This window comes from Halichoerus grypus, chromosome 15 (assembly GCF_964656455.1).
Source record: "Halichoerus grypus chromosome 15, mHalGry1.hap1.1, whole genome shotgun sequence".
In the NCBI taxonomy this organism is placed as follows: domain Eukaryota; kingdom Metazoa; phylum Chordata; class Mammalia; order Carnivora; family Phocidae; genus Halichoerus; species Halichoerus grypus.
In genome coordinates, this window is record NC_135726.1 from 26222672 (window position 1) to 26242890 (window position 20219).

A 20219-nucleotide genomic window follows, 5' to 3' on the forward strand; every position below is an offset into this window, starting at 1 on the left:
ATGTTTTGTAACCTATTACTGATATTTTAGGCTAGATCACTCTTTTTTTCAGGGAGCTGTCCTGTGCCTTGTAGATGTTTGCAGGATGTTGAGCAGCATGCCCAGCCTCTACACACTAGCTGCCAGTACCACTCTCATACCAGTTGTGACAACCAAATAGGTCTCAAGACCACAATTTATGTCTCCATTCTACTACTGATGGGCATCTGGGTCGTTTCCAGCTTGGTACTAATACTGCTGCTGCCATGAACATTCTAGTACCTGCCTTTTAGTGGATGTATATGTGTATCTTGATTGAGTTGTTCATCATTCTTGGTCACTGAATGGATGGATGAATAAATGGATGGGGGAGGGTGGATGGGTGGGTGGATGGAGCAGAACCTAGGAGCAGAATTGTTGAGCCAAAGTTTAGTTTTACTAGATACGGCCAGTTTTCCAAAGTGGTTGTATAGATTGACCCTTCCACTGGGAAAGCTATTTGAGAGTTCCAGTTGCTTCTCATCCTCCCAACTCTTACTCATTTTATGCATACTAGTGGGTGTGTGGTGGCATTTCATATCCCGGTTGACTAATGAATTTGACCCTTTCATGTGTTTATTGGCCACTTTTTAAGCTAACATTGAGTGCTTTCTACGTGCCACTTCCAGTCCTGCCTGCTTTACAAGTCTTATTTAAGACAACAGTGCCATCCCATTTCACAGATGGCTACAGAGTGGCTGGTAAGATGCGGAGCTGGGATGCTGTTCTTTGCGGTCTAATGTGGAACTCCCGAGTTCTGGAGCACGCACCTTGGCCTTGCCACTCGCACTCTGTCATCTGGGCCACCCTGGCCACGTTGTTGAGATCTAACCAGTCGTTTGAAGGTGGCCGTGGGACCATCTGCAGAGGTGCCGCAAAGACTCAACATTCCGATGGTGGGAAGGAGAGGGAGCAATTGAGGAAAGGGGCCAAGGTGGGTGGGGAAGGGCGGGGGGAGGCTCAGGCTATAGACAGAGAAGAGAAGGAGAAGCCTCCGCTGGAACTTGTGAAACATGAGGTACGGACGGCAAATGAAAAGTGTGTTTATACGCAACTAATGAATCGTTGAACACTACATCAAAAACTAATGATGTACCATATGTTGGCTAACTGAACATAATTAGAAAGAAAGAAAGAAAAGTGTGTTTATTTACAGGAAAGTCCTAAGAAGCAGGAGAGACAGGGCTGCTGGGAGGCGGGGTGGCGGTGAGGTCGGGCGCCGGAGGGAAAGGTCATGGCTGGCTGTAGAGCGCACAGGGGCCAGGCCGTGGGGGCGGGTCCTTGCTCTGGCAGCTTCGGCCAAGCATCAGACGAAGACTTTCAGGAACTCCACCAGGCGTGGGTCCTTGTGGAGCTTTTCCTCCAGAGCCAGGTACTTGAGCGGGGCCAGCTCCTTGTGGCTGAAATCAGAGGGAGGAACGGGAGGTGGTGAGGGCTCACGAAGCTCCAGCCCAGCCTCCCGAGGGTCCTCTCCCGGCTCCCCGCCCCCCCTCACCGGTTGAGCCGCTGCTCCAGGATGCGGATGCGGAACATGGCCTGAGAGCAGTAACTCAGGTACCAGTCCTCGTCCTCGGCCGTCAAGGTCACCTGGTTCTCCTGGTACCACTGCTGCTGCTTCTGCAGCTCCTGGGTCTCCTGCGGATGCAGAGAGGAGAGCGCAGGTGGGGTTGGAGAGGGCTGGCCCTCACCCAGGCTGCCCACCGAAATCCCGCTGGTCCCCGGGCAGCCTCAGGAGGGCTGGCCCCGCCGCCACCACCCACAGAAGCCAGAGCGGCGGAGGCGGGGGCCACCAAATGTCTCGCGTGGGAGCCAGTGGGGACATGTTTAGAGGGATATCGTGTCCAGGAGGAGCAAGGCTCAAGACAGAGACTGCCTTGTGAACAAGTTTCCAACGTTTTCAGAGCTTGTCTGCAAATGAAGGGCATTACACGCCCCTGGTGCACAGCATAGAGCTTGTTGTGAAGATTAAGTGGGATAATGCATGCAAATCACATGGTGTGTAGCAGAAAGAAGTGGGACAAAGACTAGGAGTTGTTGTAATGCATCCCCCTTCCATCCACCCACCCATGTCACCCACCCCTCCATCCACCTTTCCACCCAACAAGCAAGAACGAGGAAGGACAACTCCGCCTTTTGGCAACTCTGAGCACTGATAATATTCATCCCCTCACCAGTCCCTCCCAAGTGTTGGGGATGGTGAGCAGACAGCCCCGGGTCCATTTTCTGGATGCGGACCCGGAGGGGGGCCCAGGCCGCACCTTCTCAAAACGGGCCTGGATGAGGTTGGCCTTGTCGATGAGCCGCTGCTTGAAGTCACTGAGGCACTCGTCCTTGACCCGCATGGCCTGCCAGCGCGTCAGCTTCTCTCCCGGCGGGAGCTGGGCCAGGAACGGGGCCAGGTAGTCCAGCTGGGCCTCCACCTGCCGCAGGTGCTCCTCGTGCATCACACGCTCCTGTGGGCGGTGTTGGCGGAGTCAGGGCGCCAGCGCGGGCTGCAGAAAGCCCCGGACCAGCTCCGCAACACGTGACGACCCCCCACGAGGCCTTAAATCCAGATCCCGGAGCCTGGCGCCTCTGGGACTGAGGCATCAGAGGGGACCTCTGTGCTGTCCCTCATAGCCAACTCTGTCTGACGTGTCACGTCTCTCTGCCTGAGCCTCAGCGCGTCACTCACGCTCGGCACATGCTTGCGCAATAAATGGTAATAAATGGTGGTTATAGCAATGTTAAATCGAAAGCTGCTAATAACCCCCTCCCTTTTCACCCGGGGCCTTATGGCCTGTGTTGGCAGATAGGGGTCAGTGAGGTTGGAGATGTGGGGCTCAGCCCCCATCCCCCGAAGTCTGAGAACCAGTTATCTAATGCCCTGTCCTGCCTCGCCAACCCCAAACTATTTTTAGAAATCTCTACTTGGTTGGTGTAGGGGATTTAGAAGCTGGCCCTGAAAACCCCAGCTGCGACTTGCAGCCTGAGGGTGTAACCCAGATGTCCTGTGCGGCAGGTGCCCGAGAACCCAGGCTGTGGCCAGAGTCTGCTCGCTGGGGTTATGGGCCCAGGTCCTGACCTTGAGGGGAGGCCTAGGTGGAGGTGGGTACAGGATTTTCCTTCTGTCCCCATGCAGTAGAGGCCTCAGCTTGGCCATAACCCCTGGGGGTGGCAGGGGTGTGGGGGAGACCTGATCTGGATCCTGCATGCTCTTTGGTGTTCATCAGAGAAATGGCCGCTCAGCAAGGATGACCACAAGGATGACCTTGTGGATGGATGACCACACTGACATCAGGAGCGTCATCCCCTATAAAGGGCTTCCTGGTAGAGTCCCTAATCATCCTCACCACCCTGGAGACCTGGGGGGGGGGGGTCCAGGAAAAGCCAAGGCCGGGGCCAGGGAGTAAGGCTCACCATGGCCTCCCGATACTCTTTGCTCTTCTCATTGCGCTTGGTGTCATAGATGGAGATGGTCAGGGCGTGCACCTCCTCCTCCTCCTCTCGAAGCTTCAGGATCTCCAGCACCTGAATCAGGAAGTGGGGGAGAGCATGGTTAAGACACCCTCCACCCTCGCCACCTCCCACCTGCCCACACTCCCATGGGACCACCTCCAGCTCCGACTCCCAGGCCTGATGTCTGGACAACTTCTCCTCGTTCTTCAGCTTCATCATGGCCTCATACTGGTAGAGCAGCTTCTTGGTGTGCTCCATGGGTTCCACCTGGGACGACAACAAGCACAGTGACACAGTGATGGGGGTCACAGCAATGGCTAAGGTGATAGGCAGACTCTGGAGCCAGACTACTTGGGTTCAAATCTTCCTCTGCCATTTTCTAGCTGTGTGACAACAAGCAACTAGCTTAACCTCTCTAGGCCTCTATAGTTTCTTCATCTATAAAAACACAGATAATAAAAGACGACGAACTGGGGGCTCAGAGGGACTAAGGAACGTGGCAGGAGGGGGAGGGTTTAAATGAGGAAAGCCAGCCCCGCAGAGGTGGTAGGACTAGGACCCTCTCCTACTCCAGTGTTGGTCCCGGGATCTGGGGACGGCTCTGTCCAGGCCTGGGGGGGAAGGGACAATAAGGAGTAGTGTTGGCCTGCTGGGTGGTCTTTCTTGGTAGGAAAGGGGAAGATTTTCAGAGGAGCTGCAGAGACCAGGGGCCCCAGATGGGAGCTCATGATTTTCCCAAGGAGCGGAGATGAACTTCCGGGCTGGGAAGCATGCATTCCCATCCCAGTGTTCCCAAGTGGCGGGGCGGCACAGAGGGCCCCGGGACCTTCTCCTCGCCCACCCCAGCCCGCCCTGCCAGGCACAGCCCCCAGACACACCTCAAAGCTGATACACATGTCCGGCGTCATGATGATCTTGTTGCCCTTGCTGTCCACCTCCGCGCGCCGCAGGAACTCGCGCTTGGAGGCCGTGATGCGGTCGTCCCAGCAGTGGTAGCGCACCTGGATGCGCTCCTCCGGGGTCAGAAACACGCGCTCGGCCACGTCCTCATCCGCGGGCTTCTCGGGGTTGCGCGAGAACCGCTCCGTGATTTTCTGGGAGGCCAGAACATCACAGGATGGGAGGTAGGAAAGGGGATTTCTGTGCGCACCCCTGAGGGCGGAAGTAAAGGACACTCAGGGACACTGGGCTCCGGGGTCTTTGGGGGAGTTTATGTGGAGCAGCGCTTCCTAGCCAGACAACAGCCTCCCATGGCCCGGCCACCTCAGCCCTGTGTGGGGCTGCATTTCTTCTCTAGCTCTCTCCACAGGAGTCTATTTGCTCACCTCCAGAGATGGGGAGCTCACCACCTCTCCAGGCACCCTGCTTTATCACTAAACATTCCTTACTGCTAGGAAGAGCTCCTTTGGTATACAGGAACCATGAAACACAGTTGCCAAACCATCCATTTGTAATGATGTGGACAAAAAAGTGCACAATTTAATGTTAAGGGAGTGATACAGGGATTCTACCTTCATACACACACACACACACACACACACTTCAAATAAGTTAAAGACTCCCCGAACCAAACCTATTAAGACATGATAATATCTGAGAGACACCCTTCTGAGTGTGCCTTATTATAATAGTAAGGAAATAACACACTCCTGGCCCAGTGGCGGAGGGCGCAGTCTGGCATCAGGCAGCCTCAGGACTGTAAAACAGGACAGGGCCCTTGGGAAAGATGCGGCTCCAGAGTTGGAGCTGTCCCCATCCCAGGGTGACCTTAGCCTGCCGGAGAGAGAGCTCACCACCATTGGCCGGGGGTTTGACTCTGCGCTGTTCAGAGCCAACTTCTTGACCCTGTCCCCGAAATCCACGTGGCGGTAGGAGAGGAAGTCAGTCCGTCCCTGGTAGTACTCCGTCATTGTCTTGGGCGTCTCCTCCCGCTTTATCAGGCCGTCCACACGGGCCGTTTCGTAAAACTCCATGACGCGGTCCATCTCAGGTTGCATGGACTTGTACGAGTGCACTGTGGTGGGAGGCGGGGTCCCGAAAGTCAGCGCAGTGAGACCAGGCGCACTGGCCACTGGCTGGAGAACCCGACCCCAGGCCCCAGGTTCTGGTACCACTCCTTTATCTCCAAAGTCTTGGTACCTGTGGGGCCCGATCGGTGCTTGCTGCAGCCAGGCCGGCTCCCCCAGCCCCCATCCCCCCCCTTCCCAGCACACACAGGCCAGCGGGGCTCACACTCGCCACTCACTCATTGTCCATGAATGCTCATGGATGAGCAGGAGTTATGTAACCAATGCTCCACTGCTGGGTGTTTAGGTTGTTCCTAACCTTTTTGTTATTATAAACAACACCATGGTGAACATTTGGAGCATGCATTTTTAAATTCTTGCCCACTATTTGCTCGGGACAAATTCTCAGCAGTAGCGCTGCTGGTCAAAAAGCGTACTTTTTTTTTTTTTAAGATTTTATTTATTTATTTGAGAGAGAGAGAGAGAGAGAGAGGGAGAGCATGAGTGGGGTGAGGGGCAGAGGGAGAAGCAGACTCTCTGCTGAGCAGGGAACCCAATGTGGGGCTCGATCCCAGGACTCCGGGATCATAACCTGAGCCACCCGGACTCCCCAAAGTGTACATATTTTAAAGCTATTATTATTTTGCCCAACTGCTTTCCGGAAAAGTTGCGCCAATTTGCTGTCCCATCAGTAGGGACAGGGAGCAGCTCTCTGCTGCTTTGCTCATGCCTTGTGGGACCATTTTTGTCATCTTTGCAACATGAGGCTTGTGAGACGGTCCCTTATTGATTTCCTTCCTTCCTTCCTTATATTTCAACCACCAAGTGAGATTGATCATTTTTTAAGATATATATTGACCCTATGTTTTTCTTTTGTGCATCCTTGGTTAAGGCTGTTGATTCTCTCTCAAGACATGTCCTTCCCTCACTTCCCCGCCTCTTGGGCTCATGGCCACACCTCTGCCCTCTGCATCGCCCTTGTGGGGACATTTGTTGGTTTTGTTACTCAGCATTCTGACCCCTTCAAATGTGGCCCCTACTGTGTGCCCAGCCCTAACCACAGAATGGGCATGTGGCCCTGGTTTTTGACTTTCCTGGAGGGACATTTGTCACATTTCCCTGGATTTTCTGCGCTTCCCCTCACCTCCCACACATCTGATTTGCTTAGGCAGGAGGGGCGGTTTCTGTTGCTTGCCACATCCTGGGCTCCCCGCTGGACTGGCAGTGGGGTCCACTCACCACGCAGAGCCTGGGGATGACCTGGCTTGAAGTAGTCGATATTCAGGCCTGTGCTCTTGTTGATGTGTTTCAGCTCTAGCATGTCCTCCCGGTTCTGGTACCACTCCTTTATCTCCAAAGTCTTGGTACCTGTGGGGCCCGATCGGTGCTTGCTGCAGCCAGGCCAGCTCCCCCAGCCCCCATCCCCCCCCTTCCCAGCACACACAGGCCAGCGGGGCTCACACTCACACCAAGAGACCGGCAGTGACGTGCCCAAGGTCACACAGCACGCTGGGGAACCCAGCTCTCCTGCCCCCGCAGCCGGGGCTGCCCGCCTTACACTCCAAGTCCTCGTAGGTGGTGAGGCGGCACACGAGGCCGTTGCTGTTGAGATATGGCGCCCACTTCTCCAGCTTCGCCCTCTTGTACTGGATCACCTTCTTCCCATTTGGGCAGCGGGTCTCGAACACTGCAGACACAGAGTGGGCTGGGGTCCCTCCTCCCCAGATCGGGGGACCAGAGGGCCGACTCCGCCCAGCCGCTCCTCTGGTCACTGCGCTAAACTCCTCCGGGCCCCAGGCCCGCTCCAGGGCGGCAGAGGGAGGTGGTCAGCAGGGTAGCTCCTGCCCTGGGGCAGTTCTCAGGTTTGAACCTGAGCACGGGAGCAGTGCCCGACGACGCCACTCACTCACTGCCCGGCTTCTGCCCGGGTAGCTCTCTCGGCCGGAAACACCATCCCCTCCTGCCCTTATTGGGCTGACTTCTGATCCCTCAGAACTTAGCTCTGGCTCCTCCTCCTCCTGGAAGCCCTTCCTGCCCACCTACTCCCAGCTTCCGAAACCAGGGGCCTGGGCTGGGTGCTCCTCCCCTGGTTCCCATGATGCCCTCTCTAGCCCTTCCCACTCTGTTGGAATAGCCTGTGCCCTCCCTGTGGGCCAAGGCACTCCCAGACAGGAGCCTCAACGGCCACTATATGCTGGCATGGAACTCCAGTGTCCCTGCCCTGCTGCTTTCTCGGCCCGCTCCTCCCTGGTCCTGACACCTCCACACCCTTGTGCCATCTGGGTACTATGCTGCTTGGCCTCCTCCTTGGGGAGGGGGGTGAGGGGAATGACCGTGTCCTGATCCTCCCTCCTTTATTACCCACACTCCATCACCCAGCTCAGGTTAACCGAGCCCCCTCCTGCACGCCAGACCCATGTCAGGCCCTCAGCCACAGGGCTGAGTGCCTGAGGCAGGAAGGAGGTGGAACAGAGTCCCTGCTCAGACCGGGGTGCACCCGGGTGCAACAGAAGGCAGGAGTGGTGGAAATGAGGGGCTGGGGCAGCCTCTGCTGACTCCCCCTGAACTGGTCCTGGGGAGGCGGGGGAATACAAATGCTCAAATACCTTCCGGAGAGATCTCAATCTTCTCCACCCATGAGGACGGCATGTCAAAACTCTTATCCTCATCCTCCTTGCCCTGTTGGGAGAGGTGGGGAGGGGGCAGGCTCTTGTCAGGGCTGGGCCTTGGAGCGGAAGCTAGAGGCAGAGCCTCTGTCTTGTGCCCCAGGGCCAAGCCACAGTGGCTGTCAGCTCCCCCAGGGGAGCCAGAGGTCCCGGGCGGTTCTGACCTGGTAGAGAGGAAGAGGAGGTGGTTCAGGAGCCCTCCCTCGACTCACCCGGCTAGGACAGCAATCCCCCGCCCTGTGTGCCCAATCTTCAGTCAGTCAGCATGGGCACCGGGCACAGCCACAGGTCCTTCCTTAAGACAGAGGCTTCTGGAGTCAGGTGCCCCCAAGCCCCACCCTCCAGGACCCAGCCCACACCAGCTAGGGGTTCTGGGCAAGTAAGTCCCTTAACCGCCCTGAGCCTGTTTCCTACCTGTTAACCAGACCCAGGGGAGGATTAACGGATAGAATGTATATAAACCACTTGAGACACTGCCTTTCTACTGTTTTTTTGTTTTTGTTTTCCTTTTCGAGCCTTAGTTTGCCTGTCTGTAAAATAAGGCCCTCTTTACACAAATGGTCCTCAAGCTGGGTAACCACAGAAACCTCAAAGAGTTTTTCCCAATTTAAAACTCTTCCACAAACATTGCTCACATCTGGGGGCCAGCAGGGGGCGCCTGTGCCCGGAGATTTACTGCCAAGGAGGCTCTCCGGTCTCCAGAAGTGAGGATGCTCTATCAAGCTCCTCACAGCAACGGTCTCATTTTATCCCCGAGCTGTCCGGAGGATAGAGAACAGAGTCACTGTTCAGAACCCACCCTTGGGAGCCAGTCAGATCTCCGGTTCAAGCCCTAGCTCTGCCACTCACTGGCCATTGACCTTTGGGTAAGTTACTTCCCCCCTCTGTAAGTCTTCCCATCTGTAAAACGGGATGATGATAATCATAAACAATAACACTAACACCCCCCTCACCAGGTGGTTGTAAAGATTTGGACAAGTTAATTCAGGCTAAGCTCCTGCTAATTCAGGTTAAGTGCCTACTGGGCTGAATTTTGTCCACCCAATCATGTCCTGAGCCGCAGGACCGCAGAAGGTAACTGTATTTGGAGATAGGATCTTTCAAGAGGTAGTTAAGTTAAAATGAGGTCATTAGGGTAGGCCATAATCCAATGTGACTGGTGTCCTTGCTTAAAGAGGAGATGAAGACAGACATACAGAAAGATCACGTGAAGAAACAAAGACCGCCATCTACAAGCTAAGGAGAGGTGCCTCAGAAGAAGCTAGCAGGCTGACACCTTGATCTTGGAGCTCCAGCCTCCAGAACTATGAGAAAATTAATTTCTGTTGTTTAAGCCCCTCAGTGTGTGGTACTTGGTTAAGGCAAACTCTAACCACCTGATAGCCCTAGTCCTGTTTCTGTGGATATCATTGATCCCATTTGCCCCCCCCCACCCATTTTACATACAGATGATGTATGATGAAGCTCTCCATGATTGGGAAGTTTGCCCAAGATGTCACAGCCAAGAGCTAAGGCCTCTGGGCCCCTGACCCCCAGGCACAGGTCCTCGAGGGGACCTCCTAGAAGGGCTCCCGACTAGGAGATGGGAGAAGGATGCTGATGCCATGGGGAAGGCCCCAGACCAATGAAGGGCTGAGAGGAGAGACAAGAAAAGCCTGGAAGCATGTGAGGGGGATCATGGTGGCTATGCAGGAAGGCCTGGAAGTGAGCCCAGGGCTTGTGGTCAAGGTCTTATCACCCCTATTGCTGGGGACATGCCCTTTACAGAAACAGGGCAACCATCAACCAGGGTGGACTCTATGTGGGCCAGGAGACCCAGATGCAAGTCCCAGCCCTTCCCTACCCCACTGGGGGGTCCTGGGCAGGTCAGTGGACCTGTCTGGGTCTTAGTTTGCCCATCTATATAAAATGAGAGCATGGTCCAGGCCCCTCTGCTTTAGGGAATCAGTCTCTCTGGCCCATCCCCCCATCCCCCAGTACACATACACGGGGTGGGGAATTGGTCAGGTTGGCCTGAAACGAGACAGGGTATGAAGCCCCATCCCACCGCCCAGCCCCACGCCGCTGAGACCCACCAGGTTCTCCACATCTTCATCATCATTCATCCCGTCCTCCTCGTCCTCAGCCACAGACAGGTGGGCCTTATCAGTCCCCAGGAGCAGGTACTCCCACCTCACAGGGTCTCCCAGGTCAAAGACCAAGTCCTGATGGGGGAAGGACCGGCTGAGCACGCCCCAGGGCCAGCACGCCCCCTCCTGTTCCACAGGGAACAGCTGCACCCGAGTAGAGGAGGGACCCGGGCCTGGGGCTCAGAGGAGCAGAATGTCGGCTCCCGGCAGCCTCCGAGAGCGCACGCCCACCTCATTTCAACAGGGAAACTGAGGCCCACCCCATCGCCCAGACTCCCCGTGAAGAAATCCCGCTGTTGGTCTCCGTGAGACTTGACAACCCTCTGGCCTGGGATAGGCCTGGGTGTGGAGGTTATCCCGCACGGTCAGGGGAGCGTCCCAAGCAGTGTTCGGAGCAGATGGAAGCCAGCAGGATTTTACGGGACAGGGAAATGGAGGGTTTGAGAACGGGCCGCCTCACGGTTTTTACCCGTGCCGGGGAGGAGGGAACTGGGTAGGCACACGAGGAATTGCACGGAGGCAGCAGGTGGGAATTTCTCTTCGGTGGGGTGGGGCTCCCACCTGCTTTTCATCCAGCCTACCTGAACTCAATGAATTTCCGTAAATTGGACACACCCTGGTTGCCTGCACCCAGATCAAGAAATAACACATTGCCCACATTCCAGAAAGCCCTCTTGTGTCCAGTTATGACCCTCCCCCAAACGTGTGCATGTATTTCTAATTTATGTTAAGTGGCACTGAGTTTTATATATATGTATACACACAGACACATGCATATACGTATGTGTATATGCATATATATATTTATGGGAATTCATTGAAATGTACACTTAGGATGAGTGCACTTTTCTGCATGTATGTTGCACTTCAATACATTGTTTTTTAAAAAAATCATTCATATAAACTAACAATCTACATTTTATAAGGCTACCCCCATCCCAGGACTGCCTGTCTCACCCGCCCCGCCCCGGGCCCAGTACCTTGCAGCCGTTCCAGCAGTCCTGCATGTTGACCCAGTAGTTCTTATGGTTCCAGAGGCTCTCAATGCCCAGGAAGTGGTCATCCCGGGTGCTGTAGCTGCGCCCCGTGAATGGGTCGATGAAAAAGCTCTCAGGCACCTCACGCTTCCCCGACAGCACCAGGACCCAGGCGTGTACCCGTAGGCCATGCAGGGGGTCGATCTTTGCTTTCTCCACCTCCTGCACAGGAAAGGTAGGTGACCAGGGGCCGATGGGTGGGAAGGGGGTGTCAGGGGCCCAAACATCTCCCCAGGGCTGGGGAACCAGCAGGAGAGCTGAGTTCTGGTCCAGGGTGCAGGTTTGGCTGGCTGCATGACCTTGAGGACATCACCCCACTTCTGAGCCTGTCTTCTTATTGATACAGTGGGAGAGTCTGAGTTTATCTGTAGTTTACAAACTGGGCCCTTTGGAGCCCTAGAGTATCTGGGATTTACTGGCTTTCTGCGTTGCCATTCTGGGTGAGATTTCATCCAAAGGAAGGTAGGGGGCACTGTGTGGCTTCCTTGTCTGCTTCCCTCTGGAAGAAGGGTGACTGTGTCATGTTCATTATTACATCCACAGAGCCTGGACGAGAGGAGATGCTCAGCAAATACTACATGGAAGGAAAGGAAAGGGAGGGAGGGAGGGAGGAAAAGAGTGGGAGAGGGGGAGAGATGAGAGTATGGATGGATGAAATGAGAGCCGGGAGAATGGATGGGAGGATGCATGGGAGGATGAAGAACAAGGATGGATGGATGGGAGGATGCAGCAGGAAGGATAGATGGGAGGATGGATAGGAGGATGCAGAGCTGGGAGGATGGATGGGAGGATGCAGAGTTGGGAGGATGGATGGGGAGTGTTTGCAGGTAGGTCTTTAGGGAAAGAGTCTGGAACCAGGAGAATATCAGAGCCCAGCATAGAATGAATGGGCGGCCTCACGCAACAGAGCTCTCTGATATTAGAAATCCATCGCAGAAGCTGGCTGACCACCAATGAGAGATCCCCACATTGCTGGGCAGAGTTGGGGGATGGCAGGGTATGGAGGAGGGGATTTGACCTGGGGTCCACGAACACATCCCCTCCCCGACCTGTGTCCGTTCTCAGTCGCTAGCCGCCTCTCCTGGAGAGCTGAGCACGGGGGCTGAGGATGTGGACCCACCAGGAGGCGCTGTTCCTCCTCCTTCCGCCGCTTCTCCTCCTCCACTTTGATCTCCTGCTGCTTCTTCATCTCCTGCTCCTGCTCAAACCTGCTGCTCAGGTCTCTGGGCGGTTTAATGGCGTACTTCTTAGGTGGTACCTTTTCTTCCTCCTGGATCACCTGTCACCCAACGAGAGAAAAAGGATCAGCTGCCCTGCATCGCCTGCCCCTCGGACCAGGAGGTCACAGCTGCTCTGGAGCAACCCCCACCCCCCACAGGCTTTCTGGCCCTAAATGCAGGAGTCTCAGCTCCCACGTCCCTAACTTCAGGCCCTTCTGTAGAATGGGATGGGACCAGTAAGAACCTTCTCCCCAGGCTTGTTCTGAGAAGCAAAGACAGGAACACGCCCATGTGAGGTGCAAGGCACAGCAGAGATTGGGAGATGTGATTTGCTCCCCTTCGTTGCCCACGGCCCTTACAGACTACGATCTGGATCCGACCTAGAAAGCGGGCGAATTGTCGGGAGTTGGATTTCCCAGATTCTGTCATTGGAGGGTTTCACATGCTGACTTAGAGTTTGCTGGGCTAGGAAGGAGAAGAAAGCCTGTGTGCATGTGTGCGTGCGTGCATGTGCGTACGAATGTGTGCTGGGTGGCAAGAAAAGTGCTCAGGGCAGAACATCGCAGAGGCTGCAGATGTCACGGGGGCCTGTGACAGTGAGGAGGGGAAAATGGTGAATCTCTGCAGCTTAGAGTCAGCCAGAGGGGGCTCAGCCCATGGCTCCATCGACCAGCCAGGCAGTGTCGGCCACGTTGTCCCATCTCTCTGTCAATCTCTACATACTTGTCTGCAAAATAGGAGTGATAATGCCCACCACACAGCGCTATTGGGAGGAGCAACCAAGTCAATGGACACAAAAGTGGTTTATAGACCCGAAAGTTCTCGGCATCTAGTGGCTATTATATCATTTGAGTTATTAAAGTTTTGGCTGATGTAAGAGGCCCATGTGTGAGCTTACAGGACTGTGCAGCCAAACGCAATGAGGTTTTGTTCCATCTTCCTGGGGGAGGCGGACCTGAGGGAGCAAGACTCCCACCTGGTGCCTCCCTCCCCCGGAGCACCTGCGCCAGGCCCCCGTGGTGCTCACCCACGTGTGACACGGTGCACCTGCAAGCTGCCGGATGCCCCAGGCCCCTGGGTCATCTGCCCCGAGATGCAGACACCCCCGGGGGCTTGACTCTGATCACAGAGTCCCAGAGTCAGTCCAGTCCACAAACAGCATTTTTGTCTGTACTGTGGCTATTTCTCAAATGCAAAAAGTTGCTTTTTGATTCCTAAAATTAAATTAATTTAAGAGTGCTTTTTGGAGCACCTGGATGGCTCAGATGGTTAAGCATCTGCCTTCGGCTCAGGCCATGATCTCCAGGTCCTGGGATCAAGCCCCCCTCAGGAGGGAGTCTGCTTCTCCTTCTCCCTCTGCCTCTCCCCCTGCTTATGCGTGCTCTCTCTCTCTCAAATGAATAAATAAAATCTTTAAAAAAAAAAAGTGTTTCCTGTGTCCACAGCAGCCTCTGGCCATTTGGGGGCTGTCGGTCAGCAGAGAGAAAAACACGACCCGCACCTGCTGGAGGGTTGGTGATAATTTTTTGCTGTTAAAAAGGGGCCTTTTGAGGGCGCCTGGGTGGCTCAGTTGGTTAAGCGACTGCCTTCGGCTCAGGTCATGATCCTGGAGTCCCTGGATCGAGTCCCGCTTCGGGCTCCCTGCTCGGCAGGGAGTCTGCTTCTCCCTCTGACCCTTCCCCCCTCTCATGTGCTCTCTCTCATTCTCTCTCTCTCAAATAAATAAATAAAATCTTTAAAAAAAAGGGGGGGGCCTTTTGAGGGGGTGCCTGGGTAGGTTAAGCGTCCAACTCTTGTTTTTGGCTCAGGTCATGATCTCAGGGTCTTGAGATTGAGCCTCGCATCAGGCTCCGTGCTCAGTGCGGAGTCCGCTTGGGATTCTCTCTCTCCCTCTGCCCCTCTCCCCCACCCCCACTCTCTCTCAGATAAATAAATAAATCTCTTTAAAAGTGAGGGGGGCTTTTAAATTGAGGGGGTGGAGGGAAAAAAGAGCAAACAAAAATGTCCATTTGTCTGGTTTTTCCTTACATGAAAGCGGCTGCGTGGATTTTTATCCCACGAGTCGGGTAAATCTGACAGAAGTAAGACAAGCCATGCAGCACTCACAGCATTCACCCCGTGGGGAACGGTAGCTGAAAGTGAGGTACGACAAGGGAAGGGGGGACAGCGGTTTGGAGAGCTGGGCTGTGTGTGCCTAGGTGCCGGGGACAGACTCACCGCGGCAGCCTGCAGCTGCTCGGTGCGTGGCCGGGCGGGGCCGGGAGCCGAGGGGACGCACTGCGTTAATGGGACAGGAGTTGGGACAATGGACCTGAGGGAGCAAGACTCCCACCTGGTGCCTCCGTCCAGCAGAGCACCTGCGCCCTCCCAGGGCAGCACGAGCGCCGCGTACCTCCTCGTGCTTCATGGTGAGCGGGCACACGTCCCGCGTCAGGTCCATTCGGCACAGGTCCTGCGAGCCGTAGCCGTTGACGCAGTAGGCATCGTAGCCGGCGCCGAGGAGCAGGGAGCAGAGCAGCGTGCTGAAGTCGAAGCAGTTCCCCTTCTGCTGCGTGAGCACCGCGCTCGAGGAGTACAGGTGCGAGGGCTGGCCGCAGACGGCCGCTCAGTTCGGCCAGCCCCGTGGCCCCCACCCGCCCTCCCCACCGGCCAGCAGCTGGGCATTAGGGCCAGTGCGCAGGCTGGACCCCCCATCCCTCCCCGGGCTCCCCTGCTTTGTCAGGTTGGGGAGCCTGCTAAGAATGGGAGGGGAGCCACGGCCCGTGTGTAGAAAATACATTCCACATTTGCCTGTCATTTTAAGTGGCCGTGGACTTCCTGATAGGAAAGACCCTCTGGATGATGGAAGCTTCTCGTCTAATGCTCTCTGATTGGTCATTTAATGGTTTTTATTCCAAAGTCCTCCTCACCTTCTCTTCTGATCCTTTCCTTCTCTTCCCTTTTCTCAGTTCTCCACTGTGTACCTATCCCTTTCTCCCTTGCTCCCTCCATTCTCAGTTGGGAAACAGACTGAGCTGGACAGAAGCCCAAAGATGGGGCCGGGGGTCACAGGCAGCAGGGCCCTCCCCCTCTCTCCTTTCTCCATCTCCTGAAGTCTTGAAAGGAAGACTCTGGGGGCGCCTGGGTGGCTCAGTCGTTAAGCGTCTGCCTTCGGCTCAGGTCATGATCCCAGGGTCCTGGGATCGAGCCCCGCATCGGGCTCCCTGCTTGGCGGGAAGCCTCCTTCTCCCTCTCCCACTCCCCCTGCTTGTGTTCCCTCTCTAGCTGTCTCTATCTCTGTCAAATAAATAAATAAAATCTTTAAAAAAAAAAAAAAAAAAAGAAAGGAAGACTCTGAAGGCAGAAGGAAGCAAAGGAGGCAAAGAGGTAGGAGCCAGGAGACCAGGCTTGCTGTGTGACCTCAGGCAAGTGGCCATCCCTCTCTGGGCCATTTCCCCACTCCCCACCCCGGTGGGAGGGTGAGCTCTGAGGGACTCAGACCAGATAGACTATGGGCTTTGGCCTGAGCCTCACTGAGCCCCCTTCTCCCTACCTCCCTGGCTTCTCATCCTAAGCCTCAAGGGCCTAAGGCTGCAGCCTGGGGTGGCACTTACCGGCTGAAGGGGATCAGGCAGGGGCACCATGGAGAGGAAGTCTGAGACAAACTGGGCACAGCTGTCCCAGTTGTAGAGCTCGGGGTAGGGCATCAGCGTGGGCCGGATGGTTGTGCTCACGAACTTCTGCGAGGGGAGAGATCACAAGCCCCAGAGAGGGCATTCTACCTGGGGGAGGCCGGCGCTCCCTGGAAGCCAGAGCCCTGGGTTGGGGGGGGGGAGTGGAGAAGGCTCTCTAGGCCTCTCTGGGCCTCAGGCTCCACTCAGTGCCTCAGGAGTTGGAGAAAGGGTTCCCTCAACACCCTCCAACTTATTCATATTCTTATTCATATAGAATGAGCTTGCACCCCACTGAGCGCTGCCGGACCAGGCACCACCTCCTCACACCCCAACGGCCCTGTATGTCAGGCCCACTGGCAGGTGGGGAAACTGAGGCTCTGGGAGGTGAGCTGACTTGCTCAGGTTCACAGGCAATAGCAGCGCTGGTCTGTCTGGCTCTCGACCGCCACCCAGGGTGGGAGAACGAGTGCTACCAGGGCCCTCGAGGGGCTTCTGTCCCCCCGGGCCCCGTGGTCTGGGGTCCCAAACGGCACCTCCAGGGTCTCCCTGTAGATGTGAGGAAGGCCTGCCAGCACGGGATCTCCCATGGCCCCACCCGGGCAGGCTGGCTGACTGCAGCAGCGGAAACGCATGCGGGATTACCGGCTCAAGAGAAGGGGGGAGCAGGGACCTGTATGGTCGCTGAATTTCACATGCTGGCAGCTCATACAAATGTTCAACATCACCATGTGGACCAAGTAAAACAGCCTGTGAGTCCCCGTCAGCCTATGGGCGGCTGTTTTGCAAACCTTGCTTTTATCCTCTGCCATTCCATCTACTGATGGAGAAACTGAGGCCCGGAGAGACTCAGGACGTGCCTGGGTCACAGGGCTGGAAGGAAGGAGGCCAGTGCTCAGGTCCCGGTCCATTTCATCTTATTTCTCTGCCCTTCCCGGGACAGAGCTGGTGTCGGGGGTTGGAAACTGCGCCAGGGGTCCAGCCGCCCCTTAGTTGGGCGTGGGGTCTCCAGGCCACCACCAGCCCCCCGGGGTGATTCACATCGAGCCTGCTGGGGCCCACTGGCATTTGAGTTTACGCTGTCCCCAGATATAAGCTCTGACCCACGAGCTTTGGCCCACCTCCCTCCGCCCTCCACCCTGCAGCCCCTGCCCGCCCCTCCACAAGCCTGCCTTACGGGCACTTCGCACTCGTTCAGCGGGTGCAGGAAGAGGGGCACGCGGTCCGGGCACAGGTGGCTGTACTGACGGGCGAAATTGTCTGCCACCTGCAGCAGGTGCTCCTCCCTGAGCGTGTTGCTTTGGTAGGAGAGGGGGAGCTTGGAGATGTCGAAAGTGTCCTTGGCAATGATCCTGTGCCCACAAGAGGGGAGGCATTAGCCCGGGTGAGGCTAGGCCTGGCCCACGGGGAGCCAACCATCCACCCACCGTAGCTGGCTCTATCCCTTCCTCCTGTACTCCTCACAACTGCCCAGGACGGATATCACTATTATCATGTGCCCGTTTAAATAGAGAAGGGAACGGAGGCCCAGAGAGGCTGAGTGACTTGCCCAGGGTCACACAGCTCCTGAGGGGCAGAGAGGGGACTCAGCCCAGGCGGACAGAAAGCAGAGCCCTCACTCGAATCTGCTTCCCTCTACATCCGGTCCTGCCTCCCAACCCTGGCGCCGCTATTCTGTCTGGCTCTTCTTTTGCCCGGCCCTGGTCTGACCCTCGCCAGGGCTGCCCGGCCCGGAGCCCCCCACCCCCACCCCCACCCCCGACACGCACGAGGGCTGCTCTGGGATGACGATCTCAATCTCTGACAGCTTCTTCTCCAGGTCTCTGAGCATCTCCTGCGTCATGGGCGGTTCCTCCCTCCGCATCTCCACGGGCCTCATCATCTTCTCGCCCCTCTCGGCTGCCTCTTCCCGCTCGGCCTCCTCCTCCTCCTCCACTTTCTCCTTCAGGACCTCCATCCCGGCACGTCCCTGGCTGTCTCGAGACAGAGTCCCCGTGGGAAGGATAAATGCACTCAGAATGGGCCCCTTCTGCCACCAAGACCACCTGTGTGTCTGGGAGGTGGTTTAGAGGGGGGAAGCGAGCCCCTCTGAAACTCTCCATCAGGCAGAAAGTCTTGCTTGGTGCCAGCAGGTCTGTGACACCTTTCTGACCTTTGTAGATCTCCCGCTAAGACAAAGACAGAGCAGGCGGCCGGTTGAAAGCTATGGTCAGGGCTGGAGCAGGTGGCCCAAACTTACCAACACTGCTTTATTTATTTTATTCATTCAACAGTATTTTCTCTTTATGGCAAGTGACGCTAATGCGGTAGGGATTAGAGAAAAAAGGAAGGAAAGAGAGGTAACATCACCAAACTTGGAGCTGAGACATGGAGAAGGCAAGGGCAGGCTGTCACCAGGCACCTGGACAAGGGGCAGGTGTGTCGGGGGGCTTAGTCAGGCCAAGCCCTGTGTCGGCCCACAGATGGAGGTCACAGAGAATGGCTTGGTGTGGGGAGAAACCCGCACACATTTGGTGACCAGAAGTGTCAGGGCTGAAGTAAAGGAGATAAGACACTGAATTGGGTTCTTCCATTACAGACTCTAAGAGGCAGTCACTGCTTCGGTACCCACTTTGCAGATGAGAAAACTGAGACCTAGAGAGGTTAAGTGCAGTGCCTAAGGTCTCAGAGCTAGTAAGTAGCAGGTCTGGGGTTTGAGCCCATATATTTATGGCTCTGGAAACCACACACTTCAGGGCCTACTGACATAGGGAAGCCCTACAAGGGGGGGGGGAGGGGAGAGGTAAGTAAAGAAGATGTGGGGAGAAGGCCAAGGTGTCTGTGGGCAGCAGGGGTTACAGCTGTGACAGGCACTGAGACGGGCCCCGAGCCCAAGGTCACAGAACATCTTTATCAGAGGTGGAGCTGGGCCAGAACCTGCCACACGTATTCCCCACACCCGGCTGCCCTGTCTGCTATGGCCCAGTTTGGGGAGGGCAGACCCTGCCCAGAGACCCTCCCCACCCCACAGGCCCTTTTCTGCACCCCTCCTTAGCAGCAATCCCACACACACACACACACAAACACACACACACACACACACACACACACACACACACACACACACACACACACACCCCTTCCTCAGAAAGATCAGGGCTAGAAGCCCCCAATCAGAAAAAAGAACCCTTCCCACCTCCACCCTACTTCTTACCCTGCCACCAGCTACCTCAGGTCCTCTGCTCCCTCCTCACCCCTCTGAGGACAGCCGGTGCCATCTGTTAGCCCATCTCCATGGCAACAGCTTTCGAAGCGAGGGCGGGTTCTGGGAGAGGAGGCTTCTGGGAAATGTAGTCTTCTGTCACTGTCCAGGTCTGGCCCCAGCAGACCACCTGTGGTAGGTCCCTCAGCAAGTGACTGGCCGGAGGCAGTTTGTGCCCGCTTGCAAGAGCTGATTGTTAAAATTTCAGAAATGTCTGCGAGCCAGTTGACAAACTGCCATGATCACTCATTAAATTATAAAAAACATAAATAAATAGATGATGTTAAAAGCAAAGTTAATTAAAACTCATCACTTTTTAATTATTTGACTATTTTACCAGCGTGTATGTTCTTGAAGTTTCCTATGACTAGTGTATCTGTATTCTCCCAGTGGAAATGTTATATAATGGCGAGCTACTCTGAATTTCCTCCCAGCTTCTCTTCAGTGATGTCATGTCGATAACTTAAAATTAGCAAATGTTGGGATGCCTGGGTGGCTCAGTTGGTTGGGGGTCCGACTCTTGATCTCAGGGTTGTGAGTTCAGGCCCCACGTTGGGCTCCACGCTAGGCATAGAGCCTACTTAAAAAATTAAATTAAATTAAAATAAAATAAAATAGGCAAATGTTATAGACCAGGGATTTTCCCCCCACTGAGCCCGTTGTTAAGCACTTACCAGGACATGCCTCGGCCTCTGCCCCATGCATTGTCCGTGTGGCCTTCATCAAGACGGATGGAAACCAGTGTGGGTCCTAGCGTGTCTGCTTATCATGGTGGAGCCTTGTGTTCTCCTCCAGGCTGGGCCTCTGATTTCAT

At 55.6% G+C, this 20219-nt stretch overlaps 1 protein-coding gene across 4 annotated transcripts; it reads right to left on the minus strand.

Annotated features, from left to right (window-relative positions):
• Positions 1-1149: 1149 nt before the first annotated feature.
• On the minus strand, positions 1150-19400 carry DRC7 (dynein regulatory complex subunit 7). 4 transcript variants are annotated; one of them, XM_036117521.2, is made up of 18 exons: positions 19358-19400; positions 17934-18137; positions 17342-17516; positions 16108-16233; positions 14907-15059; positions 12415-12573; positions 11238-11456; positions 10204-10332; positions 8069-8141; positions 7021-7149; positions 6702-6830; positions 5250-5470; positions 4335-4550; positions 3613-3723; positions 3418-3528; positions 2277-2471; positions 1514-1653; positions 1150-1418 (listed from the first exon to the last, which is right to left on the minus strand). In XM_036117521.2, the coding sequence occupies exons 2-18, from the start codon at positions 18119-18121 to the stop codon at positions 1325-1327; spliced, it is 2568 nt and encodes an 855-aa protein (XP_035973414.1). In that variant the 5' UTR covers positions 18122-18137; positions 19358-19400; the 3' UTR covers positions 1150-1324. The 4 variants fall into 4 exon arrangements, with proteins under 4 accessions (XP_035973414.1, XP_035973413.1, XP_035973416.1 ...); XM_036117520.2 differs by having other exon boundaries at positions 14907-15101; XM_036117523.2 differs by lacking the exon at positions 14907-15059.
• Between the last annotated feature and the right edge of the window lie 819 nt (positions 19401-20219).

Coding starts and splice junctions, on each gene's coding strand:
- DRC7 (XM_036117520.2), bottom strand. CDS start 18,121: ATGGAGGTCCTGAAGGAGAAAGTGGAGGAGGAGGAGGAGGCCGAGCGG. Junction 17,517..17,933: donor GTCATCCCAGAGCAGCCCTC/GTGCGTGTCGGG, acceptor TTGTGGGCACAG/GATCATTGCCAAGGACACTT. Junction 5,471..6,701: donor TCATCCCCAGGCTCTGCGTG/GTGAGTGGACCC, acceptor CTCCCACCACAG/TGCACTCGTACAAGTCCATG.